Source organism: Castor canadensis, chromosome 13 (assembly GCF_047511655.1).
Source record: "Castor canadensis chromosome 13, mCasCan1.hap1v2, whole genome shotgun sequence".
Taxonomy (NCBI): domain Eukaryota; kingdom Metazoa; phylum Chordata; class Mammalia; order Rodentia; family Castoridae; genus Castor; species Castor canadensis.
Window position 1 is genome coordinate 102,489,994 of NC_133398.1, and position 12,693 is coordinate 102,502,686.

The 12,693-nt window shown below is 35.6% G+C and overlaps 1 protein-coding gene across 6 annotated transcripts in view; it reads left to right on the top strand.

Moving 5' to 3' along the window:
- Positions 1–12,693, top strand: part of Auh (AU RNA binding methylglutaconyl-CoA hydratase) — a 155,511-nt gene that overhangs the window by 48,942 nt on the left and 93,876 nt on the right. For all 6 annotated transcript variants that reach the window (XM_074052365.1, XM_074052363.1, XM_074052364.1 and 3 more), the window contains exon 4: positions 4,372–4,458. In XM_074052365.1, coding sequence (XP_073908466.1) covers positions 4,372–4,458 — 87 coding nt within the window. The remainder of the gene's footprint in view (positions 1–4,371; positions 4,459–12,693) is intronic.

The following is a 12,693-nucleotide window of genomic DNA, read 5'->3' on the forward strand; positions in this document are numbered from 1 at the left end:
ACACAGGTTTCTCTTGTAGTATATGTTGCTGCTTCGTAGCATTTTATTCATAGTAGAACTTCTTTCAAAATGGAGTTACTCTTTCAAACCCTGTTGAATTGTTGAGTTAGCAACTAAGTTTGTGCAGTATCCTAAATCCTTTGTTGTCATTTCAGCAACATCCCAGTATCTTCACTAAGAGTGGATTCCATCTGAAGAAACCGCTTTCTTATGCGTAGGAATGATCTCCTTATCCTTTAGTTTTATTATGTTAACTGCAGTTTAGGCTTCACTGCTAATTCTCCTTCTCTTGCCCTTCCCCTTCTCTGCAGTTACTTTCTCCATTAAAATCTTGAACTTTCCAAGTCATTCATGAGCATTGGAATGAACATCTTCCAGACTCCTATTAGTGTTTGTATTTTGACCTTCTCCCATGAGTAACGGATGTTCTTAGTTGCATCTAGAATGGTGAATCCTTTGCAGAGGTCTTCAGTTAACTTTATCTAAACCCATAGGAGGAGTCACTAATCCATGCAGCCTTATGACATGTATTTCTTAAAAAAGACTCCTGAAAGTTGAAATAACTCCTAGATCTTGGGCTGCGGAATGGACATGAGATTAGCAGGCCTGAAAACAACAATCTCGTCGTACATCACCATCAGAGCTCTTGGGGGACCAATGCATTGTCAATGATCAGTAATATTTTGAAAGGAATGTGTGTTTTTCTGAGTAGTAGTTTTCATCAGTGGGCTTAAAATAGTAAACTATATTGTAAACAGATGTGTTGGGATTCAGGCTTTGTTATTCCATTTGGAGTATGGGCAGAGCAGAGTTAGTATAATTATTAAGGCACCTAAATTTCCAGAATGGTAATTGAGCATTGGCTTCAACTTAAAAGTCATCAGCTGCACTAGCCCCTCCAGTCAGCCTGGAGCTGACTAGCTTTGAAGCCAGGCATTGACTTTTCCTCTCTAGGATGAAAATCCTAGATGGGCCTCTTCTTCCATCTAGATTTGAAAAGCTGTAGCCACCTTCATTTGTGATCCTACCTAGATTTTCTGGGTAACTTGGAGTGGCTTCTGCATTAATACTTGCTGTTCCACCTTACACTTTTGTTAGGAAACAGCTTCTTTCCTTAAACTTTGTGAATCTTTTTGATAGCTTCAGATTTTTCAGTTTTTGAACTTTTGCTAGTTTCAGAATTTTTCTTCTGTAGCTTTCCTCCTCCTTTCAGCCTTCATAAAATTTTAAGAGACTTAGGGCCTTGCTCTGGATTGGCTTAAGGGAATATTGTGACTGGTTTGATCTTCTATCCTGTAACTTTTTCCATCCCCGCAATAAGTCTGTTTTGCTCTCTTACATTGTATGTGTTCACTGGAGTAGCACTTTTAATTTCCTTCAAGAACTTTTCCTTTGCATTCACAACTTCAGCTAGTGTTTGGTGCAAGAGGCCTAACTGAGTCTGCCTTGGCGTTCAACACATCTTTCTCACCAAGCTTAGTTATTTCTAGCTTTCTGTTGATGGTTTCCTTTGCTGTGCAGAAGCTTGTTGGAGGCATGTGAATCGTCTTCTCACTTGAACCACTTAGAGGCTGTTGTAGGTTTTTAAAAATTTTTTATTAGCATGTAATAGTTGTACAGGGGGATACATTGTGATATTTACATCTGTGCTTACAGTATAGCTTAAATTTATCCACTCCATCATTCTCCCTCATTCCTTTCTCCTCCTTCTTAGAACAATTTCAGCAGGTTTTATTCTTCTATTTCCATATATGAGTAGAGAATACATCTACAATATTCAGCTGTTGTAGGGTTTTTAATTGGCCTAATTTCAATATTTTATCTTATTATCGATCTCTCTGTTTTATACAAGCATGGTTTGTGGCACCACAAAACAATTGTAATAGTATCCAATGATCACTGATTCCTGATCAGCATTATATAATAATACTGAAAAAGTGTGAAGTATTGTGACAGTTATCAACAGGTGACACAGAGACATGAAGTGAGCACATGCTTTGGGGAAGATGGCACTGATAGACTTTTTTTTTCCTTAATTAATTATTTTTATTATTGTTGTGCTTCAGGTACACTGTGATATTTACAAAAGTTCTTATAATGTGTAATAGTTGAATTCACCCCCTCTATCATTCTTTTTGATGCAGGTTTGCCACAAACCCTCCATTGTAAAAAATGTGTCTATGAAGTATAATAGAGTGAAATGCAACAAAATGAAGTATATCTATATAGGCCATGTTTTCTCCTTTTTGCTTTTGGCAGCACTGGGGTTTGAACTCAGGGCCTCACACTTGCAAGGCAGATGCTCTTAACTGCGTGAGTTGCTCCTCCAGCCCCTACCAGCCCCTCTGGTTTGTTTTTACTGTAGATCTTAGCAACCTCAGTATATATTTTTCTTTCTCACTAAGTTGAGAACGTTAACATTTTCACTTAAAGGGTGTTCTTTGTGATTTTTCTATGGCATAGCTGAATTGCCAACAACACTACTTTTGCACTTAATGATCATTATTAAGTAAAATAAGGATGATTTGAACAAAGCACTGCAATTCCATGACATTCTGATAACCAAGATGGCTACTGATTAATGGATGGGTAGAATATACAGTATGAATACTGTGGGTAGGGGGAAAATTCATGTCTAGAACAATAAGAAATAGAACAGTGTGAAATTTACACAGTTCAGAATACTGTGTGATTTGAAAATGTCTGAGTTATTTCTCATTTAATGTTTTTGGATTGAGGGTAGCAAACAGTGGAAAGTGCGGGATCATATGAATTGTTAAATTTTTTGAGAATCCTCAAAAAATAGTTTTCCATATGAGTGTATTAATTTACATTCCCAATAGTGTTCAGGGGTTCCTTTTTTTTTATTTCCCCACTGTTGAGGGGTTTGAACTCAGGGCCTCATGTTTGCTTGGCAGGAGCTCTGCCACTCTAGCCACACCCCCCCAGTCCTCATTTATCTTTTTGATAATAGCCATTCTAGCTGGTGTGAGGTGATATTTCATTGTAGTTCTAGTTTGCATTTCCCTGATGATTAGTCACGTTGAGCATTTTTTCACATACTTGTTGACTGTTTTGTCTTTTTTTAAGAACTACCTTTTCCCATTTTTAAATCAGGTTATTTGCTTTCATGCCATTGAGTTGTTTGACTTCCTTACAAATTGTGGATAGTAATCCTCTGTAAGACAAATAGCTAACAAATAACTTTCTTCCATTCTGCAGGTTGTCTCTTTACTCTCTTGATGATTTCCTTTGCTGTGCAGAAGCTCATTAGTTTGATGTAATACATTTTATATGTATTTTCCTTTTTCGTTTTAAAAAGTTATTATGCAATGTATATTTCTGTAATTATATTTTCCCTCAATAGATTTATGTATTTATATTGTTAATTCTTTCATTTCTTGATGAATATTTAGGTTATTTACAATTTTTTGCTATTCCATATAAGTTGTATTGAATGTCATTGTGCATATTTTTTGGTTATTTGAGATTTTCTGTATACATAATAACTAACAAAATATATAGTGTGTACCTGTCACCTCCAGTTTTCACTTCCCTGGGAAGTGCATGAGCTCTAGTCATACTTGATATTATGCATAGTCATGATTACTTTATAATGAGAGTGAATAGCCTCTCATGTGTATGCCTTGTATACTATAATTTTACTTTGTTGTTTATTTACATGGAAATCAACATTTTCTCATATTTTTGGCTTTATTGAAACAATGTCATTGTTAAGCTTAGAATTAATGATCCCTTAAAGAATTCCATGGATGTAATTTTCTTTGCTCCAAAGTTAGGATTATGTAATAAAATTGTTCCCTCGTTCATACTTTAAAGCCACTGGTTCTCAGATGGGGTCTGTAGTCGTTAAGGTGGGCATCCAAGAAGTCAGAATGGCTTCCCAGCACTGATATATATGTAATTTTCCCTTTCATTGGCTTGGCCTTTGCACTGATGAGACCAAAGCACAGGTTGTTAGAACTGTTAGAAACCAACGTGCTGGCCCCAGTTTGTAGTCTTTGTGTTAGCATTGTGTGTCTGTAATTTTTTAGTAAATAAACAAGATGTTTTCTAAGTTTCAGTTTCTGGTAAAAGAACTATGGTCACTGTAATCCAATCATAATCTCTTCCTATAAGAGTATGCAGGATCCTCAGACCAGACAGTTTGAAAAGCACTGCTTTAAACACGTCCTAGATGTGTGAATCAAGAAATATTTTATCGTTGCTGGTGTTAGTTATTGGGAAGGGGAATTTAGCAATAAAACTCCTTTAACAGCTGAATTCAGTTGACTTTGAAGTTATATATTAGTCTTTGCCTTTAAATGTTGTTTATGACAAGATTATATTTGTAATTGAAATGCGTTGCAGGTGCTGACCTTAAGGAAAGAGCCAAAATGCCTTCCAGTGAAGTTGGTCCTTTTGTCTCCAAAATCAGAGCCGTGATTAATGATATTGGTAAGTATAATTACATTCTCCTTTCGGCATGTTGTAGGCAATCTTTAATATCACAATTAAAAAGTTACACACTCTCTTTGAATGTAAGTTTTGGTCAAATACTTACATAATTAGGTAATTGTGACCTATACCTGGTTTCCCTAAAGCAGCATTTAATATATTCAATTTGAAAAATATGTGAAATACTTTAAAATTACGGATGCTTCCCAAATATGATGGTATGGCATATGAAAATATTTATTAGACAATTGAATAATTTGGCATAAACCTTTGACTTAAACTGTCTGTATCTTTTAAATAATTGTGTATGTAAACATTGGTCGATTTTTTTTTTTTTTTTTTTTTTTTTGTGGCACTGAGGTTCATACCCAGGTCCCTGCCCTGAGCTACTTCACCAGCCTCCCCCTTTCTTTTTTTTGTGTGTGTGTGTGTGTGTGTGTGTGTGTGTGAGAGAGAGAGAGAGAGAGAGAGAGAGAGAGAGAGAGAGAGATGGGTTTTTGCCAGCCTGGCTTCAGACTGCAATCCTCCTGAGTAGCTAGGATTACAGGTGTGAGCCACCAGTGCCTGGATGATTTTTTTGTTTTTTATATAAATAGGATCATAACTATTTCCTTAGAACTACAGTATGTATCAATTTATTTTAATGTTTTAAAATTCTTTTGTATACTAACCCATAGTCTAATCCACATTCTTGAATTATTTCTTAATTAATGAACATCTAGTATTTTGTTGTTTTTGTTACTTGTACAGAATCAGTGAATGACCTTGAACATAAGGATGGATTCCTAAGCATGGAGTTGCTATTCCAACTGTCCATTGTTCATTATGTATTTTATAAGTCCTATCCAAATTGTGTTCCAAAAGTATTGTAATAATTTATATTTCATCAGTTATAAATCAGTACTTGTTCGCTCGTATTCTTGTCAGCATTTAATGTTGCTGTTTCTTAAAGTTTTTCCAGGGGGAGAAAAAGACACCTCAGTATATTAATTTGCATTTCCCAAAAGGTTTGTGTGATATTTTATCTTTTCAAATTAGACTTGTCTTTTCCCTTCCGAAAACACCTTTTTATATCCTTCATCCTCCTGTAGGATTATTTCATAAATATTTTAAATGACACTTTATATTAATCTTTTATTATTCAGTGCATTATAGATAGGTGTGGCTAAGGCCAGTCTCATTCATTGTTAATGACACTGATATTTTTCCAGAATCTCTATTTTATGGATTCTGAACTTGGAAGCTTTCTGGAACTGTTATCTTTGCAGTGGAATTTTCTTCTCTGTGATTGTAGCATCTCTGGGTCCTGATATAATCTTCTTTTATGCTCCAAGAGTTCTTCAATAGTTATTAATAATAATTCTTATTGCCACTTTGCAGTAGGCTTAAACATTTTAAGGTACCTTTTGTGATGATTCATTGAGATTTTGGAGGGCTTATAGAAACTAAGTATCTCCATCCACTGTACTTTTTAATATGCTAAAAATCAGAGACAGGCAAATTTTTTCTTAGAGAGGCATAGTAATAATTACAGCTTTGACATTGTAATATGAAAGCAGCCATAGATATATAAACACGCACATCTCTGTTGCAGTAGAACTTTATGCAGATTGAAATTTGAATTTCATAAAATACTATTTAAAAAAATATTTACTTAAAAATGTAAAACTTTTCTTTCTCTGTTTTTGAGACAGGGTCTCTCTGTGTAGCTCAAGTTGGCCTTGAACTCTAATCTTTCTACCTCTGCTTCCCTAGTGCTAGGATTACAGGCCAGTACAAGCACAGCTTGTAATAACCATTTTTATTTTTAGCACATAGGTTATACTAAAATGGTCACTGGTTCTGATCTGCCTCCCCCCTCCCAGCTTTTTAAAGTGACAGTTGTCTTTTTTTCTTCTTTGCTTTTCCTGGTTTGAAATTAATTCTAATCTTCCATCATTTTTGTTTATTTTTTAACTACTGAATTCTAGTTGAAATTTAGACTACTTCCTTTGTTCTTTGATTTTTGAATTTTAAGGCCTTTGTTTTCTTTGGTAGAGAGCTTTAATTTATTGCACCTAGGGATTATGCATTTTTGGTAAAATTCATGGAATAAGAATGGAGCATAAAACTTGGAAAAGAGAAGAGGGATAGAGAACAGTGAAAAACAAAACAAACCCCAAAAGTTCACCTAATATTAAGCAATGTAGAGAGGTGAAAGAAGCATATTTTTGGTGGCACCTGCTTATAATCCCAGGTACTTGGGAGGTGGTCAGAGGAGAATCACTAGCTCCATTCCAGCCTGGGCAAAGTTTGTGAGACCCTATCTAAAAGGAGATGGCCTGTGGATGTTAGAGGAAGAGTGCTTGCCTAGCAAGTGTAAGGCCCTGGATTCAGTCCCCAGTACCTTCTCCCCAGAAAACAACAATAAAAATTGAGTAGTAAGATGTCAAAATGTATTCGGGAATTATCATTAATTTCAGGTGATTAAAATTGCTGTTAAAAGAAATTGTTCAGATTTGATTAAAAAGTTAAAATCAGTTATATATTGTTAATAGTAGCTACATCTGGTGTAAGCTTTTTTGAAAGAAGATTACTAACCAGAGGGGGTATATCAGTATTAATACTGTTAATGGCACTGGTGCAGTCTGTGATCAGAAGATCCTGGTTTTTGTGCTCCAAATGGAAAAAAATCCTAGCAGAGCACGTGGAGGGGTGAGGTAATTGAGAAAAGGGGAGTCAGCTGTTTTGCCAGGTGAGGAAAGGGAAGAAGAAGAAGTGGACACATGGTGGATGTAGGTGAGAGTCCACTGGCAGAGAAAGAGTGCTTTTCTATTTTAGGAGCCTTTAAAACCTACACTACCTCATGGGAGGGCAGGCCCAGGAGGTTCCCATCCAATATGAATGATGAATAATGAGTGGGGAGGGGCATGGGGTGTCCCCAGCCAGGTTTGGGTGGTCTGGCCCATTCCCAGGCAACTACATGAGCCCCAAACTTTCCTACTTCTAACCTGCCTCAGTCAGTACTTTAAAGCAAAAAACATTGTTAATGTGAAAGAGTTGCTGAGTATGATAAAAGGTTCAGTTTTTCAAGAAGCATAATCTTAAATCTGTGTATTTAAAACTAGTCTCAAAATATACAAATAAATGGATGATGATAAACTGGCAGATTTATTATCATTAGCAAAATTAGCATTGTGGATAATTTCAACTCCTCCCTCAACTCATTGTGAGGTCAAAAAGACAAAAGTTAATAAAAAAATAATGATTTGAATAACACGATTATCATGTTTGGTTTACTAAACTTTTAACCCCAAATTAGAAAATAGGTATAATTTTCCTGAGTACATGAGACATTGATAAAAATGTGTCATGCTAGACCTAAAGTGTATTAAATTTCAGAAAACTGAGATATAGAGACCTTGTTTTCTGTCCACAATGTAGGTAAGTTAGAAATCTCTACCTATGTAGAGATTTAAACATCATCTATTTGTAAATTGAAAGGGAACTACTAAGTAACTCATGAGTCAAAGAAAGTAGAAGAAAAAAGTTAAGACCTGGATGAGTATAAAAATGATTGTAAAGTCATTGTGTATCCAAACGTCTAAGATTTTAATCAAGTGGTACTTGAGGGAAATCAGTCTTAAATTCATATGTTAACAAGAGAGTAACCAATAAATAACTGTTACCTTAGAAATTTATAAATCCAAGAAAGATTTTTCTTGTTTTATTTTTTATGATATATTTTGAATTAGTATACATGAATAACTTATGGAGGTGGGTTTCATTGTGGTAATTCCATACATGTTTAAAGTTCAGCCCTCCATTATATTCCCATTCCCCTCCTCCCCTCCACTCTTTTGTACAGGATTTGGTGGGTTTCATTATGCTGTCTTTGAACATACATATGTAGCGTAGCTTGCTCCTCTTTTCCCCTTCCCCCATCTATTGATTTCTCTCCCCCACACTGTCCCCCTTTCACGTCATGTCCCATGGTCATCATCATTATCATCATCATTGTCATCATTTTATTTCTGGGTTCACAAATGAGTGAGAACATGCAATATTTAGTTTTTTGAGCTTGGCTAGTCTCAACATAATCTCAAGTTCCATTCATTTACTAGCAAATGACCTAATCCCATTCCCATTTTTCTTTATGGCTGAATTATATTCCATGGCGTGTGTGTGTGTGTGTGTGTGTGTGTGTGTACACCATATTTTCTTTATCTGTTCATCAGCTGTTTGGCACCTTGGCTGATTCTGTAGTTAGGCTATTGTGAAGAGAACTGCATGGATATGCAGGTATCTCTTCTGTATGTTGATTTATTGGTGTATGCCCCAGAGTGGTATGGTGGGCTCATAAGGTAGGTCAGTTTTTAGTTTTTTGAGGAATTTCCATAGTGGTTGCACCAATTTACATTCCCACCAACAGTGTATGGAGGGTTCTTCCTGCCCCCTAGCATTTGTTTGTTTTCTTGATGACTGCTGATCTGACTGGGTTGGGATGGAATCTTGGTGCAGTTTTGATTTGCATTTTCTTTATGACTAAGGATGTTGAATATTTCTTCTATATTTATTAGACACTTGAATTTCTTCTGAGAATTGTCTGCTCAGCTCATTTGCCCATTTATTAATTGGATTATTTGTTCTTTTGCTATTTTGTCTTTTGAGCTCTTTGTATATTCTGGATGTTAATTCTTTATCTTTTGAATAACTGGTCAAGTTTTCCTCCCATTCTGTGGGTTACCTCTTGATTCTGGTAACTGCTATGTACAGAAACTTTTTAATTTGATGCAATCCCATTTATCAATTTTTGCTTTTATTTCCTGGGCAATTGGTGTCCTATTCAGAAAGTGATTGCCTATGCCCGTTTCATCCAGAGTTTTCCTTGTTTTTGCCTATAGTAGTGTGAAAAGTTTTCAGGTCTTACATTAAGGTCTTTGATTCATTTGTAGTTGATTTTTGTGCAGGGTAAGATCACCAGTTTTCCCAGCACCTTTTGTTGAAGAGGCTGTTTTTCTCTGGTTTTTGGCTCCTTTCTGGGTCTTCTATTCCCTTGGTTTTTGTCTCTCTTTCTGTTCCATTAATATGCTGATTTTGTTACTAAGGTTCTGTAGTGTAATTTGAAGTCTGCTATTGTGAATACCACCAGTGGTGCTCATTCTGTTTTCTTGGCCAGCTTAGTTGGGGGAGGTGGACTTGAGTTTGAACTCAGGGCTTTGTGCTTACAAAGCAAGTACTCTACTGCTTGAGCCATGCCTGTAGTCTATTTTCACTCTGGTTATTTTGGAGATGGGGTCTCTAAAAGTATTTGCCTGGAACTGAGATGCTCCTCATCTCAGCATCCCAAGTAGCTAGGATTATAGACTTGAGCCACTGGCACCTGGCTAGCGTTGCTCTTTTTGCTCACTATGAATCCAAGAAAGTTTTAGAAAGCAACAATAGAAGGATCAGAAATTAGTGACATACAAGATAGAGATGTAATGGGGAGAGAAAACACTACACTAATCCATTTACAAGGGAGTAAAGTGTGCTTAATAATATTGCAAATGGAAAAAGGCATGATTATAGACATTGCAGATATTGTGAAGATAATAAGATACTATGAGAAAATACAGTTTAAGTATGAAATTAAGAAGAAATTATGAGTTGGAATATTTATATAATCACTGAAGGAAGAAATTAACCAGTTGTTGAAAAAGTTTTTTTTTTTTTTTCTTCCTTTTTCCATAGAGATAGGACCAGACTCCGTTTTTAGATGTCAGAGGTTTATATTCAGGTGTTTTACTGAACCTGAAAGGAACAGATCTCTGTACTTTTACACAAGCTATTCCAGAGGCTAGCACAGTTGAGAGTTTGCTCCAAATGCATCATTCAGACTAATGTAACCTTTGTGTCTAAACCCAGCAAAAGCAATGGAAGCAAAGGATGCAAGGAGCTGATCTTACTGTGAGCATAGGTAAAATCCAACAGGTTGTCAAAAAAGATCAAGTTCAGTTTTACCAGAAATGTAAGGGTGGTTCCCAGTGGAAAATACTAGATTTAATTCTTCACATTAGACAATTAAATTCATATGTTCACCTGAGTAGATTAGGAAAAAACATTGAAAACAATGTCAACATTTGTTCATGGTAAAAGCTCTCAGTAAATTAGGAATATAAGGAAACTCCCCTTAGCCTGATGAAAAGTATGTGTTTCTTAGTAGGAAAATGTTAGAAGCTATCTCTTTAAGTCTGAAATAAACCAATACTGTGCTCTTCCCAGTATTGTTCTGAGGTCCTGTCCTCTCTAGAAAGATAGGAAACAGATATAAAGATTTAAAAGAAGAAATTACACTGTCCTTCTCAGGCGTCATAATCATCTACTTAAAAAAATTAAGAATCAAAAAAATGTGTCACAAGATGGTTAGATGTATAGTCCATATTAAAAGTAACCCATTGCTGCCTTTATATTAGCCACAGACAAAAGATGTCATGAAAACGTGATACTGACACTAGCAATGAAAAATCTAGGAACACATGCAACACCTTGGAAATTATGAAACTTTTTGTAAGACATTTAAATAATAGGAGATACATATTCTCTTAAGTAGAAAGATTCAGTTTCAAAGAGATGATCCTCATAAATACTCGTCAGATTCAAAGTAATTACATTTAAGTTGTCAGCATTGATTTTTGTGAGTGACTTGAGCAAAAGTCCCCAAAGAAGAAGAACAGGGTCTTGACTTATCAGCACTCAGGATGTTAATTTAATGTTGCAGAAATTAAGATGGTGCATTATTTGCTGTGGGATAGACAGGTGAGCCAGTGGTTCTGTAGAATACATAACCCCAAAACAGATCCACTCAAATGGGGAAGCTGAGATACAATAGAAGAGGCATTGCAGATTGCTGGTGAATGGCAGACTTTCAGTAAGCTCAGCAGAGGACACCAAAACTTTTTATCATCTTGGTAGAGTGATGAATTTTTCTTTTCCTTTCCTTTTCTCTTTTCCTTTCCCTTTTTCTCCTCTTCTCCTTTCTCCCCTCCCCATTGAATACCGTCATATTTATTTTAGCTTTATCCCTTTTGAAAAAAATTACTTTCATTTTTTAATTATTATATTCTTATACCGGGGGATACATTGTGACATTTACAAAAGTTCTTAAAATATATGATAGTTGAATTCACCGCACCCCCTCCCCAATCATTCTGCTTTATCTCACCCTCCCCCCTTCCTGGAATAGTTTCAACATGTCTCATCAAAATTTCTTAAAACACAAAATACACCACTTAAAAGAAGAGATTGATAAATTCTACCAAATGAAACTTAAGTACATCTCTTCATTAAAAGATACTGTAAGTAAAATAGAAAGCCACAAAGTGGGAGAAAATGCTTAAGGCATAGCTGCCAAAGGATTCTTGTATATGCACATATATACATGAATAGATGCATGATAATTGACACTACAGTCAGTTACAGTCAATAAGAGGATACCACAGAAAAAAATGTTTCACACCAGAGGAAGAAGAGTGGTGTAAACAGGGAAAAGATGGTCAGCCTCATTAGTGAGCATAGAAATGCAAATTAAGACCACAATGGAAGGCTGGTGTACATCCAGGAGATTATTCAAAAAATTTTAAGCCTGATTTTACTAAGAATGAGGGAAGTGGATCTAGGAAAAAAGTTTTATGTAATTCTAAAGTAAGTTAAATTGGTCTGGCTGCATAGGAAACCAGCAGGTGGCTGAGTATCATAGTTCATGGTCCATTTTCTGGGCATACATTGATACTACTTTATGTCATTAAAAATTCCTGATTTTGATCTTCTAATGAGGAGATTGACCTTTGATTTGAAAACACATTATTCTGTTGATGCTGTGCACATCTGTCCTAGGAATACTTAACATTATTAATAGCAAAGAGTTGAAAACAGTGACGGGAGAATGGATGTATGTGTCAGCATATTTGTACAATTGGATAGTAGACAGTATTGCACACAAATGAATAGTATACACACGTAACAACATAGTGTTGAATTAAAAGCAGTGTGACATAATTTTCATAAAACTGAAAGCATACAAAATTAAGCAGTTTATAATTTAAGGATGTGTGTGTAATGAAATCACATGTGCACACAAGTAAAATATGACAAGTGATTTGCACAGACAAGTGATGGCTACCTGTGAGTTTGGAAAGCAGGGGAAGAATAAAGAGTAGGTGTTCAGATAGGTATTAGCTCTGACCTAGGTCAAGCGTTAAATGTTGACTGTTTGGG